Source organism: Grus americana, chromosome 3, assembly GCF_028858705.1.
Source record: "Grus americana isolate bGruAme1 chromosome 3, bGruAme1.mat, whole genome shotgun sequence".
Classification (NCBI taxonomy): Eukaryota; Metazoa; Chordata; class Aves; order Gruiformes; family Gruidae; genus Grus; species Grus americana.
The window spans coordinates 122,237,511-122,255,649 of NC_072854.1; the positions used below are offsets into that span (position 1 = coordinate 122,237,511).

An 18,139-nucleotide genomic window follows, 5' to 3' on the forward strand; every position below is an offset into this window, starting at 1 on the left:
AGTGAGAGAGGGAGAAGTAGGAAGAAAGAGAAAAAAAGGAAAAACATTTAGAAAAAACTATGATATCATCCATGTACAGAGATAGCAAACTAGGAAGTAAAAATCTGAGCATACAGGCAGTCAACACAAGCTCCAACATTCATGCTTTTGCCTCGATGTTTTGGCCGGGGAGGGCTCTGATCAAGCTTAGGCAGCAGTACAGAGATTATTATACCACAGGCAGAACAAAACACTTTGTTCAACCGGAACTACACGGGGAACTTTAAACAAGCAGAAAGCAGAGTAATTACTCAGCCCAGCCCAAAATCTGGGATTAATAATTCCAGTTCTGAACAAAAAGAAAAAAAAAATATGGATTTCTCCTCTGGGATGCTCAGCAAGAGTAACCAGCCAGAACCACTACCAAGAGAGGACATCTCCTGCTCACTAGTATTGCATGAGACTTTTTTCCAACATGGACTCAAAGAGAAGAATGTGAAGACTGAGTCACCAGCCACAAAAAGGAAAATTACTTTAAACATCCAGATCCAATTATGGATCATACTGTTCTTTCATCTTAAAGCAACCAATGATTTGTTAAAAAAAAAAATTAAAAAAAAAATGAGTGTACCGATGCTGGAAACATTTCAAAGAGAATGTTTCTAGCCTCCTCCCACCAGGATCTCCAATGCCAAGCTCAATTGAAGCTTACAGCTTCGCATTATCAGTAAAGTGGAAGTAGCCCACTTACTATTTTGTAAGAAACTGAGAGGCTTATAACCTAACAACACTGAGAAGAATTGATGGATATAGCAAGCTACTGCAAGTGCCTTAAATGAAATGGAGGCACAGCATTCTGTCAAAGAGCAGGATTCGATGCACACATATAATGGAGGTGAAATCAAAATTTGCAAATAAATATTTGCAGAGTATCCCAGTGCTTTTTGGCATTACATGCCATAATGGCCTCTCTACAGGCTCGCCTTCTGCTCACACACTTAACCTTGTGCAACCAAGAAGAAAAACAATCACTAGTGTCTTCCTGACAATCCTCTCCCTGGTGAGCGTAATACATAGCCAGAAAAGATGTTAAGCAATCGGGTGTTTTTGCTTCGGATCAGAAGGCAGAGAGCTGAAAGCAGGAAGTGGGATGGGCTAGAACAGCAGACATCCTTTGACCTTGGGTGAGGAAGCTTGAATTGAGAAGGCAAAAGGGAAGCTGGGGAATGGATGGTCAGAGGAAGGTGCAAGGTCCCTTAACAGTTTAAGATATTTGCAACTGCCTTTTAGACAAGGTGAAGGGGAACTCTATTTGCAGGGAAGCAGATGAGGTTGAGGTTACAACAATCAAGATGGAAGGGAAGCACCTGAGGGGACAGCCCTACCTTTCTAGAGAGGTATTACAATGGGGGGGGGGGGGGAAATATAGGAATTACACTTACTAATCCTTTTCTACCATTTGCCAATTCAGACAGCATTGTGAACAGAGCTAAAACCAATAAGCTAATAAAATTGTTAGCATCTGTAACAGCAAAAAAGACAGTACAGTCAACGTGCTACGTGCCACCTGAATACAGATGCAGCACATTCGTGATCACTCGAGCCTGTTGAAGAAGCACCTCCACTATTACAACTGTTTATTTCACCATCAGGCAGTCATCAGCATCATCACAGACTGTGTCTTCGGTCCTCTCCTTTAATAGTGTTCTACTGACTAAACCCACATAAATGTGGAGTAATTTCACTAACATCAACAGCACCGCATCAGCCTACGAGCAGTGCGTAAGAGCTACTTATACACTGTAATATTTACCTTATTTTCTTCCCCACTCAGTTATGTTTACCCCAAAGCAATAGCCTACTTCCAAATTTACTACATCACAAACTGTGAACCACAGCTTGTCAATTCCAAATTCCCCTCTCTGGCAATAATCACTTGACATTTGTTGCAGTTTACTCTGCTTTTACTTTATTATGTAAGACTTGGTAAACTCACAGGAAATGCCATCAAATACCAGCGTATTTTAGATATTCCTAATATCCCTCTGAAAAGCACTGAGAAACACATCTCACACACAGCCTGAATTTTCCTTACTGCATCCACAAGTAGATCCTTCCCCTGCACACTTGCTCTACAGAGCTGGGCCTGAGCAGCATCTAGGTTTTCACTCAAAAAAAACCCCAACCCAAACAAACAGCAACAACAGCGACAGCCACTAACACGTTTCTAGATGTGTCACAACCATTATCATCTAAGTGACATGATACTCAACCAGTACTAACTTTCTCCACCAGAAAGTCCAAATACAATTCCCAAGGAAGACGTGAACTTCCCTAAATCTCTTCTCACCATGAAGTACTAATTCTAATGTTGTTGTTACCCATTCTATTACTCAACATTTTTACACGTAGGAGAGAGTCACGCTCAAGTGTAAGAAGTGTTACTGAACAAGCAAACAAGTGGGAGAAAGGAAGAGGAGACAAGATATTGGGAGAATGAACAAAGGAAAGAAAAGTGATAGGAAAAGAATAGGACCAAAGAGGAGTCTGTGAAGTATTGAAAAAGAAGGAAGTACTTCAAACAGAAGTTGCCCTCCCTCTAAGATGGATTAGTAAACCTCAGCAAAGACAGCATACTAATTGCCCTTTTAGTCACTTCTCAAGAGTTTTAAAACATAAGATTAACAAATCACTTGCATAAGTAATCAAAATCCCAAGCAACACCATTACTCACGACAGGACTCGCCGTTCTGGACCAAACTCTGCTTCGTAGTAGCCATCCCTGCAGTCTTTTCCAACCAGATCATGAGGGTGTGGCTTGTAGGGTTCACTCTTCGTTACCAACGTAGTTCTTATTTTGACTTTTCCAAAATAATTCAGAATCTACAAGAAGTGTGAGAATTTTTTTCTAGATTTTAGGTGCTGGGGTAGTGAAATCCCCACGTGTAACAGAAAATACATGTTATCCTAAAATACTCTGGAAGAAACACCACAGCTAAGCAAATGGCATTATTGGTTTATAAAAGCCAGGACCATTCAGAAGTTTCGTTCATTCCATTTCACTTCTGTTCATTTTACACTAAAAAGACCCAAGTGATTTTTTTTTTTTCCCCAAAAAAATCTCATCTATTTCAGAAAGCAAAACAACATACTTCACCTGCTAGTTTTGCCAAAGCAGCTGGTTATTTGTAGTGATAAAATTTCACTAGTGCCACTATTCAACATTCAATCCATTCAGTTCTCTGAAACTATCCTACTGCAACAATGGGAAGGAAGTCTGAAAGGATGTAAAAAAATCCTTTGGGGGTTCCCCCCCCCCCTTTTTTTTTTGAGGCTGAAGATCTATTGCTTCACCATCTTACCAGGACTCTTTATACGAGTTGAATTTATCCCTGTGCAAAAGGCCGGGGGTAATATAGAAGCTTAGACCTAAACCAGCTTGTAATGCTGTAAGACCAAATGTAACAGGATGTGTTTCATTATCATATCTAAACTTACAATGAAAGATGCAAAATTCTACATAGATGACCACATACAAGTACTTGTTGAAGGACAGGTTGAGCTCCAAAGATCTTCAGAAAAAAACTCCTAAAGCCTCATGGATAAGGATATTACCTGTGCATGGAACACTAAGTAGTGAAAGAGGATCTTAGCAGATACAGCATGACATAATCCTCTATGAAGTCTTTTTTTTTTTTTTAATTAATTCTCAGATGAATATTCAATCATATTCAAGAAGGGGGGCACTGAATTCTCAAGCTCCTGCTAGAACCTTCACAGTAGTCATCACCCTAATTCAACACGTTTCTCAGGTGTATAAAAGTCTTCCCTCACGCTGACAGCTACCAGTGAAGTCACCATGGGTTGTGTGGGTGAGCGTAAAAAGAAAAAAAAAAAACAGTTTGCCCTAAATTGTTTGAAGCGTAACAACTTGAAAGCAAATACAAGACTTGCTCAGGCACACATTTGTGCAGAGGCGAGCTCTCATCCTCCACTTCCCCTGCCCTATAACTAACTGTTCTTCTCCTCCTTCAGGCCTTTCTTTCCTCATCCTGAGACTCCAATGATCCATCGTGTATCCTTTTCTGCTGACACCTCAAACCTTTGACTTGACCTGTGCTCTCCTAGCTTCCATCATCTGTTAGCTTCCTCAGTCTCCATTTTGGCTCCTTCCTTGGCCTTCATACTACTGTTACTTTCTACCCTTAAAATACAACTTTCAGCATCCCTTCAACTCCTTCAACTATTACATCACTTCTCCCTCATTTCACACCCCGTCCCTTGAACTTGAAGCCTGATTTAGCCACTTTTGATTCTCCAGTTCCTCCTTGATGTTCTTCATCATAACCGCACCACGAAATTTAATCTCTTCCTGGCCTCTCTGTTCTCATCCTCATTGATGTTTCCATCTCTAGAGGGGACTCCCCTAGCAGCTAATCAGCACTAAAGCCTCCTACGGGCTTCAGGGAGGCAGGAATTCACCTAGAAATCACCTGCTATCAGTAACAATCAGCTCTGTCATCAACAGTTACCTTTAAAAAAAAAAGGCCAAATTTTGCTAGGATTGCACCGTCACCTACCATGTCCCATGTTCCCTTTGGGTTCTGGCTGGCCTTCATGTGCAGCACAGTCCAGGCTAAGAGGAATCAAGGGCTTATACTGCCCGTTCAACTTGTGCCCTGACACAGCCTTAGGCTGAGGGCCTGAAAGTATTTACTCTTGGCAGCAGCCTACGTAGTTCCTTGTTCAATTGGTAGAGTGCTGAAAAAAGAGAGAGTCTGGCAAGATCTCTATTTCCTGCATTCCTTAACCAAATCTGGCACTGTGATAGTCAAGGGGGAAACCTTCTTGTAATTCTGGCTTTAGGGCTAGACCAGCTTCCACCGTTGCTTTATGTCGTAGAGGCTCACTCTGCTGCTCAACACATGACTGCCAATGCTATCTTTCTCAAACTTTCCTTCTTAAAGAACTTTTACATCTCAGCATAAAATATCTCTTATTTTTCAGCTTTCACGTCCTCTGTATCTGTTCTTTTTCTACGTGATTCCAGAGACTCCATCTTTGGCTCCACCGTTTTGGTTTTTTTCTTTTTTTAATACTTGCACACATTGCAAACACAGATACACAGCTTCTGTTCCTGGGCACTGTAATGTACTTCAAGATGGAAAGTACTCTTAACTTCCCATTTATATTTGAGTTTTCTCTTCTAATCTCATCTCTGAAAGATATTCTCCAAATGGAAAGAGATTGAGGAAACACTAGCAACTTCAGCTTCCAATAGGAGACCAGAAATTCCTCTCCCTTACCCTGCCTGTCTAGGGTCTCTGACACATTCCTGTGTCTCACCTATGAAAGCTACTGCCAAAGTGCTTCCATTCCACCTCCACTGTCTGTACCTTCGTCACTGCTTTGATCATAGCTGCTAGGGCTACTCTGAATCCCTTCATTCTGGATTTCCCAACCTACCATAATGCAACCACCTAACTTGTCTTCATTGCAGGTGCTCTGACCACATAATTCCCCTTTCTCAGCTCATTTTTAAATTCTGTATCCCCTTCTGACTTCACAGACTTCATGGTAGTTTCTTTTGCAGAGCCTAATCACCGAATCACTGGCTGCAAGTCACTTTCTTACTTTGCTCACTTGCACAAAGCACCTTCTTTCATGTTGCGCCCAGCAGCTTTTCAAAGCCTTTTCAAATTTTGTACGCAAACTCCTTCAAAGCTCTCCCAAAATTCATACCGCAGTCCAAATAGTAAAAACAAACCCAAGTCACATAACTAAAAAAACCAGAACAAACGTGCATACAGAAAAAACTAATCATAAACGGTTCCCAGACAATGAGTTAACTTCACCAAGTTCCCTCTCTACTGGCACTTTGTTAACTACCTCCACACTTTCTCCTCCTGTTGTAAATTTGAAACAAAATCTTTAATGACTAGGAGCAAAGAACTCTTTTTTCCACTGTGTTCCAACTACATTTGCATGCCAAGGAAAGAATAACAGAACATGAAATTAAAAGTATTTTATTTACTGCACCGAGTCCAACGCGTAGCTACAGCACAATGTTCACGTGGGCAATGGTAATTCATGGATAAAAGCCATATTTACCTGTATGGAAGGGAACGTCTTATTGTTTTCGGTACTGTGTTCTCCTGGAATGCTGCCTGCCGATCTTCCCTCACATTTGTATCGGAAACGCATGCCCCTTTGCCTGGGTTGCTCAAATATTTCAATGTAGGGCTCAGGGCCACCTTCAAAACAAAACATTTTCAATGTTAGTACACAGCAGAACTTAACAAGCAGCAGAAGATGCAAGAATCAGAAAAATCTAGACTCTGATATTACCATCTTTCCACTTCATTTGCCTTCTCAGACAATCTATTTTTCATGTACACACACACACTGAAGGTGGGGGGTAAGGGGAGACAAGAGATTTTAAGTGAAGCCTCAGGTAGCAATGCCATCTAAGTAATGAGCAAAGGACACTGTCCCCTCCATCTCACCTAGAACTTAGCTTCTGTCAGGTATTGAAGAGTACATGTCTGATGAAAGAGGATGTTATACAACAGAAAACAAATCATTATTTTGCGGGAATGATTGATATTTTTAATTATAATACACTTTCAGGAATGGTTGCCCTCTCAAAGTATAAGTACTGTCAGTACTATGTTCTCTTAAATGTCCTCTGAAAGTGAAGATGTTTCCTCAGAATTAATTGTTTTAGTTCCTATTATAAAGAAGCAGAAACTATGCAAATTATGCAAAAAAAGCCCCAACTGAAACCCTACTGGGTTGAATAGCATCACTGTGGGCTCAGAAAATACCTTATTGCTGGTATTGAATTCCACATATTGAGCTGCCCACCTCCCACAGGGCCAGCTCCTAGTTGTAGTATCTCCCCAGACAACGAAACCTCAGTAAAAGCTATTGGGCAGTTGTCAAAAAAAAAATTTTCAGGAAACACGAGTAACAGACAAGAATAAGAGACAACAGAACTCTTAAAGGGGGCGAGGGTTAGAAAGTCATTAACTTTGTAAGAGCGTAGGTACTTTTCAAGTGATGTTTTACTGCCAGACAGTAACAAACTATTTAATATATCTCACTGAGAACATCAAACAGGATAGTCAATCAAACAGTGACAACAGTGGGATGGCATGTGAAAAACAAATAACAGAGAGTAAGTAAATATTGCAGAAGTTGAATCATCATGGTGCTCCATGATCAGAAGAACATAGCTTATGGAAATGTCTACTGAGCTCTCTGTCATCTTCGAATAATAGCATCCTACTCAAGCAAGGTTGGGCATCACAAACAAACATGACAGGCAACATCCTGTGGCACAGCACTGAAAAAAGTGCTTGGACTTCAACATAATAAGCAAAATAGTTATTAAATATATTGAAAGTGCTAAAAGGGTAAAAGATCCCCTACTTCCTTTTGCCCCCCCTACTTCCTTTTGCCCAAGGTCTACACAGCCTAACGTCCATAGCATATGAGTTTTGGCAGAGAGGTGGATTCCAATCTTAACTCCATAATAAAAGCTTCTCTTTTGTTGTACCTACAATGATTTAGGTACACCTGCCAACACAAAGCTTGAACTTTATGCCTCGGATTTGTTGATCGCAAAACATTTGCAGTGCTGCAGCAGTTCATACTCAAGTAGGAAAATATTATAACCTAAAAGGTAAAGTAATTAAGAGAAGTAGAGAAGGAATGGAAAGAACTGCATCTCCGAGATGTCACCTTGGTCTTAGCTGAATGCACATTTCAGCTGTAACACAGCTACAGACAACTGTGGAATGGCAGTATGAGAAAGCAGCTCTGATGCTGGAACTGTCTTCAACAACCTGTGCCTTTTCAAAACCTAAATGCCTTTTAAAAAGGCACAATGCATTTCAGCTCCAGGCTGTATTTGGTGCCAAACATTTGAGAACTATAGTTTAGGACTCTTCCTCTATTCCTTTCCAACAATTTATGAAAAGGCAATATCTAAACTGATCGCCTCCCATCACGTAGATTTTAATACACAGTTTCTGAAAACGGACCATGAGCTGTCACATTATATACACGAGCCACCACTCTAGGTCCAGTTACTTACAAGAATGGTCCCTTCTCTAGATCCTCCCTGGATCTTATCTAACCCTCCTTTAGATAAGCTTTGTTTATTTTCCTGAAAGAGAAAATGTGCAAGTCCAGCAAAGGGTGGGGGGACATGCATTGATAACAAAAAAGCCTAGAAATTACATAAAGCTGGTTTCGAATAGAGACCAGAAGTCTGAGCTTCTCACAAAACCAAGCTCACACACCAACGTATGGCTGTTTAAACTTCACACTTAAATTTACTTATGCTATCGTGTTTATTAGCACAGTCCAGCAGACCAGATGACAGAGGACTTCTGCCAGCAGTGAGGAGCGACTGCTGCCTATCAGTCAGCCTCCTGTTTCCATCATGCAACTGAGGAGAGAGAAGAATCTCGCCTTTCCATTCCTACGTAACACAGTACGCCACAAATAAAGACACGTATCCATATACTAAATTAAAAATCTATTTTAGAAGTTATAATGACAAAATTGCAGCAAAGTATCTACTAATCATCTTAGTTCAGAGATGCACATGCTTACATAGCTGCTAACCAGACGCACGGTGCGCCCGCACACGTTACGTGTTTGTCAAAACTAGCTAGAGCCTTGCTGTTCTGAAACTACTACAGAACACAATCACTTCAAGTCTTTAACTCTCCCTGCTTTAACCAATAATTTCCCTTCATGCTCTACTAATAGTCGCTTAAGAGGGCTTTTTTCTCACCTATTAAGAGCACTTTTATTTTAAAACTCTGGGCTCAGTGATCTTTACAGGGCTGTGGTTGAAACAAATGTCATTGAAGGCAAACCCACTGCTTAACAGCAGGTGTGTTTGTGGGAAAGTAAGGCTCAATGATGCCGTATAGCCTCCAGAGATTAAACATTAAACTTCATTTTATCTTGGTTCTCTCTCACTCTATTTAAGAATCACATTATCATCTCTACCACGATTGTCGGTGTCATCATGTTTTGTGTGGAGAGGAAACACATAAAAGTGCATGTGCGAATTAAAGGTATTATCAGCACTCAGCAGCGAAGTGGAGGTCAGTTCAGCGTTCCCTATTTCTGTAAACTGGCCATGTGCTCGTGAAGCGGCACAGCTTAACTGTTTCATAATCTACACTCAGACACAGAGGTCTGTTAGTTCCCACACAGTTGCTAAAGACCTGTCCTCTTCAGGTATTGCTGTGTTTGTCAAACAAATAGAGATATGTCAAAACACACACACTCTCTTTCACTAAGTCTGGAAGAGAAATGCACAGCTACTCATGTTACCTCCCTGCCCACAACCACTCCGAAAAGCATTTGACATGGAAGAAAAGCAAAAATCTAGCTAATCCTTCATTTAAGTGCTTAAGAGTTTAATTTGCATTTGTAATTAATTATAATTGCCTATACACATGCTAGCAATAGAAACATTATGCCACATATTACAACGTGCCTCTTGTTCTTTTTGATATAAAATTGTTTATTTCCCCCCATAACGCTGGATACTACACTAAATAATTTAAAAGAGAATATAGGAGATCAATAAAAATAGGTAAAAGCTGTAACAGCTCCAAGAATTCAGCCAGCTTATATTCATTCAGGAACTGAAGGTTGCTTTATTCTCATCTGTTTTGAGCAGCAATACAAAAAAGGAACAGTAAGACAATCCCAAAAACTCAAAACAACACTTCCATCAGACCTCTCCATGATAAGAAACCTGGGCTGGTTTAAAGTTTAACAGGGACTGTGCCATTAGGGAGGCAGCCAAGCAAAGCAACAATGGGATCAAGGGCTCGTATGATTTGTCTTGTTCCCTTGCTCAAAGGAAGCAAGCTCTGGAGGGACTACACAATCCGTCATTTTCTTGCACAAGTGGGAGCGCCCTGTGAACAGACTCTCCAGCAACATCTGCATGTGAAAGCAAAGTGGCTGTGGGTCTTTGTGGAAGATGTGAAAGTATCGCCCGAAACTCTATGATCCGAGGTGACTGCAGCGAGACTCAGATGGCAGAAGTGTTGCCCTTCAACTTTGATGTCACTGCTCTGTACAGATCACTGGTCACCCTATGCCCCTCGGAGCAATAGCCATTTCTGAAAAGCAAGAGCAGACAATCTATATGCTTATAGCCTCCTGCAACACCTCAGGCAAGAGAGGCTATGGTGGAAGATTTGTTACAGCACATTCTAAAGTAATCAAAAGCCTAAACACACTTTTAGTTCAGAAAGTAGTAATCTACCTAGGACTCCATAAACTGTACAGATTCTAACAGAGAGACAAAATTACTCACGAACTTCCTCTTTACTATTGTGTTACATTACAAAACAGCAACCAAAAGAAAAAAAACACAACTACAAAAGCTAGCTAGTACCAGGAAGTTATGAACTTCCCCTACTGAAAAATTCCTTATCTGGTTCCTAATTACACTGAAAATATGTTAATACATTAAGGAAAAAAAAGTGCTATCCTGCTTCAGTTTTGCCAGTCTAAAATACAACATAACATTTAAAGGATGCTTCCATACAAATCCAGTTGGTTTTGGTCTCTGTTGATACTTAACACACACATATATTTAAGGAGTGAAAGTTCGTGCTTTGCTAAGTGGTAACTGAACACACACACACAAAGTTTTGAGGCTGGAGAGCATCTTTCCCTAGAAATGCTATTCTAATTAACGCTGCCAGGTCTTAAGTTTTAGGGGTTTTTTAAACCCTAAGAAAGATACCAGAGAAGCGCCTTCTGAAAGGATGACAGTTTAATTTAGCCTAAAGAAACTTAATTGTGCTTTTTGTTGTAATTACTCAATACATGATCCCTTATCTACATTACTTTGCATTTATGCCATCTCTGTTTCTTACTCATTTGCATTCTCGTAGGCAAGTTCCTATGTGAACAAGAGCCTGTTGAGCATCACAAGAGCCTTTGGTCTATTGATGTCTCTAGCCCAGACAGGAGACCCATGTACTTATTTAACGCCCAAACATTGCAATGACACAACTTTAAGACTGAAAAGATCCGTTCTGAAACGTAACAGCCTTCTAAGATCTTGTTGCGACTAATCCAAACAACCATATGAAGTTTCTTTGTTAACTTTTTCCATAAGTCTACTTAACAAAACTACACGGATATGGATTTAACATTAAACCCAGATGCTGGGATGATGGGCCAAGAGCACTGTCACCCTTTTCCGCACTGTTACTCACCTACCTCCGACTGCCTACGGGCTTAAGTCAATAGGGAGACGGTAGAAGAGGAGAAGCAAACCATCCCTCACAGCTAAAAATAAGAACTAGCCGACACACCATTTCACCTAAACCAGCAATCACTTCTTTAACTACGCAGTTTAAATAACGAAAGCGACCGAAGCAGGGAGGAAGGGCGGGGGGGGGGGGCCGGCCTTCCACCACCCGCATCGAACCGATGCCGGACCGGTGGGAGCGGCCCTGCGGGGCCCCGGGAGAATCGGGGCCGCTGCCCGCCGCTATCCCCGGCGCCCCCACCACTACCGCACCCCACCACCACCACCACCGTTAGGGCCCGTCCCGCCGCTCACCGGCCATGCTGACAGCTCCGTGCAGCCGCTCCGGCCCACTGCCGCCGCGGCGCTCCCCGCCCGAGCCCCGCACACCTCGGAAGGACGGACAGACAGACGAATGCTGCCTCGGAGGGACGACCGGGCCCCGACTCCCTCCCTCCCGCCCGCCCAGGCTGGCTGCGCTGCCGCGCCCAGCACACCGCCCTTTTCAGGGGGAATTTCCCGGCCGGCGGACGTGCGCGATGCCGCCGCCCCCCCCTCCCGCCCCCGCGGCGCCCCGCCCGCCCGGGAGAGCGGCCGGCGAAGAGCGGAGCGGAACGGAGTTAAGCGGGGGCCGGCCCCCCGGCCGCACCGCCCCGAGAGCCCCCGCTCCAGGGAGAAGGGAAACTGCAGGGGCCGGGCGGAGGGCACCGTCCCTCTGCGGGGAAAAAGCCACGGGGAATGAGTTTACCCTCCTGTCCCCCTCCTCTCCTGTGTGTAGCCAGGAGTAAAGAGTTAAGTTTCATTTACTCACAGCAGCGGTATTTAGAGCATGTTTCTTCCAAGCAGTTAGGCTAGCCCCTATCTCCCACCTTCCCCTTCAGCACACTTTTTCAGCCCCTAGAAGGCCCCTGCCTTCGCAGCATCCCTACATCACTCAAACACCCCTCTTTCCCTCTCTGTGAGCCTCTAGAGACCAAGCTCTCGTTATTCGTGGTTTTCTCAGTTGCACAGGGCCTGGTAGTCACACACAGCCAGCAATAACAGAAAACTATACTTTCAGTATCAGTCTTACCTTAGTAAGTAAGGGAAAACTAATCTGGAACAAGCTGATTAAATCACAATGATCAACTTCAGAGCGCTCCAGATCCCAATCTGAAATGCACCTCGTAGCTCATTCCTAACCCAGCTAGATCAAGGGAAGCAGGAGGTGAACCCTGTGGGAACAACCCCACACTGAGATCAGGTGAAGGGCTCTGTAAGGAACAAGCCAATCCAGGGGGATTAAAACCACCTGGAAAAAGAACACCACAAAGGAACACAAGCCCACATGTAGCTGTGCGTTTAATTAACAACAAGATTTAATTTTTGTTTTCCTTAAATCTTTACTCTGGGAATGTAATACACTATCACATATGAAAATGCAGTTAACTGAATTAGTACTCTTGAAAAAGAAACAATAAATAACAAGAAAAGCCTCGAAGAGCACTCAAGCAAGGTACATAAGGTGTAGTTTACCTTCCCCCCCCCCATCCTTGTTTAAAGCAAAGGTTACTGAGATGTATAGAAATGAACCACAGCAAAATAATGCTGTTCTATAATCTGCAAATCCATACACTAATGCAGGCCGTTAAGCAGAAGAGACTGCCCAGGGCTTATTCTTCCTGCTCTGTAGTCCATCTCAGCTTAGCAGGACTTTTCTTTATCATCTTAGTTTTGCCCATTTATTTCCTATAAATGGAAATTATCTTCCTCCATCCCACAAGCAAAACTTAAAACTTTCCTTATTTAAGATTCACAGTTTGTCACACAGTAGGATAGTTACACCCCTGTCAAGTTTATAACTGAAATCAGAAGAATCCTAGAGGGCACGCAGGATAATCAAAGTGTCTGAGACATTAGCTCTAGATTAAATGGAACAACAGCTACATTATTATATTTAGATATTATGCTGAAATAATTCTATGGTTGTGGGTTAGTTCCTTGCCAGAAGAACATGATGTCTCATTTTCTTTCTGACAAAAAACCCAAGAAAGGTACAAACCTATGAGAAATTAGGATTAATCTTTATGTCTTCAGGGTTTTCTTGAATGCCCTATGATTAACGATGTAAAAGAAAACAGGAAAGTGGTTCTAATATTCTAAACCAAACTCAAGACTTTACCTACACGTACACACACAACCCCAAAGCACTCACTGACAGAGAGACCTCAAACAAAATATTCGTCAAGGTGGTAGCTGGCGGTTGAGGAGAGGGTAGATGATTTTCTCATGTGCTTTTAGCAATGGGGTGAGAAGGTGCCAACAAGATGGCATGTTAAGGCAGAGGGTGCTCAGCGTCTCGTTGCTTGTGCTGCTCTGTGGTAAAAGAGGCATCAAGGCAGAGAGGAAGACACACGACCCAGATTTCATTGCTATGTGCCCACATCCAAGCGCATTTAGCTCATGAGCATGTAATATTAGAAGCTATTTCAGGTTTTTTTAATTGGTCACCTGACTCTGGCACAACTGTTTTGGACATTCTTCATTCAAAAAGTTGAACAGCTGGAGAAATGCTCCCAATTTGAGCGTGTATGTGTGCCTGCAAGACACCGGAGTGATCTAGGCTGGAGTGTAGATGCAAGTTTTGGGTTTGGATGTAAAGCAAGCTGTCAGTACAGGCACACGAAGTGACTAAACACTTTTCCTATCTTATCTTCAGACTGGTTTACAAAATCTCAGATAGTAAACCGTGGCCGTTCAGGAAGAATGAATTTAGGTGCTTCCCTAAATACAGTTTATATCCCTGGTTCCCACCTACTTCTCTAGCCCATGACACTACTGACTAGACACAGACCAAGGCAACTGGGAAACTCTGTGTCTCAAAACAGAAGTGTCTACTCATTTCTTCAGGAAGAAAGTGTTATTATAGGGTATACAGTCTAAACTGATGTGAAATTAAGGGCAATATTCCAGGCAATACAAATACCATGTTATGACTAAAACATCAATAAACATTCCCTATTTTTCCCCAGCTCTTTTGAACTCTAAGGGCTTGCAGGAACAGGCTACTCAAAGATACTCCTTAAGACTGCATGTTAGAAATTGAGGCAGTATCTCACATACACACCAGCGTCTAGGGTACAAACTGCTTCTTGATATGATTTTTAAGAAAAAGACGAGTGGGTTGCACTTCTTATAGCATCCCAAAAACTAAGTCTATCCCTACCCCTTCCTTAAAATGAAAACAGCCTATAATAAAATTAGAGGAAAACTAACCATATTGAAGTGTTTCACTGTATAAGATTTATGTGCTCACATCATCTGAATACATGGAGACTAGATCTGGATCAGGAAGTCCTTGAACAAAGTTATTGGAGGAAGGACAGTGTGAGCGGAGCCAGTTTCTTGACAGTTTTTCCTCTCTCCAACAGTAGCCATAACTGATGCCCAAGGAAAAAGCACAATAGTGGGACAAAGTGATCTTTTAGCCCAAGCCTCGCATGACTGTTTCATAATATGTTCATGTTCCTAAACTAGGGGAAAGTTCTACAGAACTTGAGCAGCCTTCCCAAGTAAAAGGCAAAAACCTAAGCAAATTAAAGAGGCCTCACTCAAAATCATACAAGCATATAGATAGATCCCTCTCTTCCTCTGGCTATCCTGTATGCTGTTTTGTTCTGCCGTGATCTGAATCTATATGCACAAGGGTTATCCCATGAGTGATGCAAGCTAGAGAATTGCAGTATAGCAATAGTAGTAAGAGAAACCTGGTCAGCAACTGACACGAAGTGTAAGAACATGGCATAACTCTGGGCATATGCAGATCTTTGCAAAAAGTAGGACGGAATTCCCCTCCTGTAGCATTGCATAAAAGCCAGGTGCATCACTATTATTTTTGTCAGCTGACTTTGGCTATACCTGGAGGCAAGATATCAGAATTCTTAGACCAGTTTGATCCAGTGCTTTACTTCCTGTCTTCCAGTTAAAAGTGAGCATTTTAAGATCCCATTTCTCTCCACTTAACAAGCCCAAAGACAAGTCCTCCCTCTTGCTCTTCACTGGCGGCTGCACCAGCACAGTTAACACCTAGGTTGCTGTAAGGAATTAAGCTTCCTGCTCTGGGAACGTCATGGGGCAAGCAAGAGGAGACAAGGGTAGAGTGGGGAAAAAAAAAAAAACCAACAACAAAGCAACCACCAAAACTTCCTACAGCAAAGGACTGAGTGTTTGACATGTTATTTGTCAAGCCTAGGATGATGGCTCTAGTGGTGCTTAACGCAGGCATTGCCCAATGAAGTCTTCTAAAGCCTGCTGTGATACAAAAGCAGCATAGGCAAACTTAAGTCTTTCTTTCCTGTTCCCAGCTATCTCACTTAAATCAGAGATAAGCTGCTTGTCACTGGTCTGGTTAGGCAGCCAAGCAGGCACTAAGGTACTTCTGGAGTATGACTCTCCTAACAAGGGACATCATACTAGGAATAAAAATAATAAATCATTCATCTCTCTCCTTAAGGAATAAAGTTAGAAGTTCTGTTTCCTTGTCCACTGTATCTCACACCTCAGACTCCCCTGACTAGTAATTTCCAATCCTCTACGCCTTAAGAAACCTTTTGTTGTTTGAAGTATGTTTTTTAATCTCAAAGGCTTCTTATTTAAACACTGTCAGGCCTTTTGGTGGTTAAAGCTTTGTGGTTATTGGTCCTGAGGAAAGTTCTAATGCAGAAGCCATTCCAAGAAAAGTCATGGCTTCCAGATTAATAATAAACTCAAACATTGTTTAAGCTATTCGGCTGAAATCATTCCTGTATCATGCTTTGAGTTTGACATAGAACAATGCTACTGTGCCTCCTCTCAAAAGAGGGTGGAGAGAAAGGAAATGCTAATAGGGAAAGGTTGGTCTTGTGGATAAGACACAAGGCTATGTATGATTCAGGAGACTGGAATTTGGCTCTTGGCAAGTCAGCCTTTCTACTCTTAGGCAAGTTTAATTCTCTGAACCTCAATTTCCCCAACAGAAATCAAAGATACTTCCTTGCTCCCACACTTCTACCTTACTCACTCATGATACAACTTCTTCAGGGGACAAACTGTTCATTATATGAAAGTGCTGACCACAGTAAAATGACAGTTCCATGAACCCTTTAGACTGCGGTAGTATCAGAAAAAGGCAGTCTCTTCCCTCTCTCTCTCCTTACCTCCAGGCGACTCACTCATGTGCGATCTTACGCTGTTGCAAGCACTCCTTTGGTTATAGGAAAGCTTGCTTAAAAGTAACCTGGGGGAAACAAAACGACTGTTTTTCTGCTGGTTCAGTTTTTACTGAGCCAGTGCCATGTACAATCAGAGAAATGACTGCGCCAGCAGCAAGGAATGTGGTGGCACCAAGGCTGGAACAAGTTTCTGGAAGACAGATTTGGGCAGAGGTGCCAGCTTCCTGACAGAGTGCTAGCTAGCTTCATGGAACTGTAGCATGACACTGTATTTTTAGCTTGAGAAATTGATAAATCTCAAATTCCTAACTCACAGTCCTTCCTTCCCAGAGTTAGTTTTCTGAGCAGAAGTTCTCAGGCACCTCCCAGCCATCTCACGTGTTTCCTATTCCTTTCTCCTTATCCCAGCGTTATGAACACACACCACAGTTTGGGAGTTGCTGCGTTATTTTAGTAGAGAAAAATCTTTCACATTTGTTGGCAGGCAAAGAAAAAACCTGAGTGTTTTCTTTTTCTACTGAGCTACGTAAAGCCTCATATTACAGTGAAGCTGATCTAGTGACCTCTGAAGCGGGCAAACTTCTTCCTTATGCCACAATCAAGATTCATTTGATGCAGTAGTGCTGGAGTGAGAGGTCTTAGGAAAAAGATGAACTTGGACTGAGCATAAGGAGCTAAATCAGTAGGAAATAAAACTTTTTCTGCCCAGAATGATTTTTTTTTTCCTAATAGATTAGCTCTCCAAGCCAGATCACTATTGCTAGTACAAAGGGAAGCAATAGAATTGCTCTAGCTGCAGTCACAAAAAAAATAGGGAGGTAGAAGGAAGGATGGGAATCGTCCCTTTGGCAACAGCAAGCTATTAGAGTACCTTAGTCAGAATATGAAAATTACATACTGAAAAAAAAATAGGCAACATATGCTCACGTTAATTCCCCTGCCCCCCAAAACCCCAGCACATACCAGCCAGCCATTATGCACTGGATCCAGCTACAGAGGATAACAATCGTTCACCCAGGTTTTTATTAGAAGACTTCCTTTTTCCCCAGGGCTCACAAGGGGTTTAGGCTACTTAACATCACCTTGAGCTTCAAGAGTCTCAGAAGACCGTATCTGCAGCCAATAAGAGATAAAAAGGCACATTGTTTCAGTACAGCCCCACCAGATATCTCTCTTTTTAATTTGAAGTCTTACACCTTATTTTTAAATGTCTAGCCCAATGACTCATGTAGTTCTAACTTTGTACAGTTGAAGGATTACACCCAGAAATCACAGAAAGTGACATCACTCTTTGGGCTGAACATAATACATAACACCTTCTGGGACTAGTTTATGCCCAAGTCCTCCTACGTATGCAAAACATATCTACAGTTTGTAAATTGGCCATCTACTCATCTTATCTGGACAGGCCTGCATTAGCCCTTTTCACAAATTGCCTGGGGCTGTGTGTCATAGTGCCACCTCACCATGCAAAGTCGTACCATCAATAGTTGCGAGTAAGCCACAATCAACACCGCTGCTTCACCCCATTTGAACAGTTAGTCTCCATGGGGTCTGTTCGGACTTTGCGTGTGCATATACAACCAGTTTACTAGTATGCTGCAATAAAATAATTTAGACTTACTAAAAAGGTCAACATTCTAGTAAGGCTACAATTTTTAGC

The 18,139-nt window shown here is 42.2% G+C and overlaps 1 protein-coding gene across 2 annotated transcripts in view; it reads right to left on the bottom strand.

Moving 5' to 3' along the window:
• The window catches only part of REL (REL proto-oncogene, NF-kB subunit), a 31,713-nt gene extending 19,882 nt beyond the window's left edge, over positions 1 to 11,831 (bottom strand). Inside the window, exons 1-3 of one of the 2 annotated variants that reach the window (XM_054822525.1) lie at positions 11,603 to 11,831; positions 6,091 to 6,233; positions 2,714 to 2,862 (exon numbers count right to left, since the gene is read on the bottom strand). In XM_054822525.1, coding sequence (XP_054678500.1) covers positions 2,714 to 2,862; positions 6,091 to 6,233; positions 11,603 to 11,609 — 299 coding nt within the window. In that variant the 5' untranslated portion in view covers positions 11,610 to 11,831. The remainder of the gene's footprint in view (positions 1 to 2,713; positions 2,863 to 6,090; positions 6,234 to 11,602) is intronic. The other variant, XM_054822526.1, reaches the window with a different exon arrangement.
• Between the last annotated feature and the right edge of the window lie 6,308 nt (positions 11,832 to 18,139).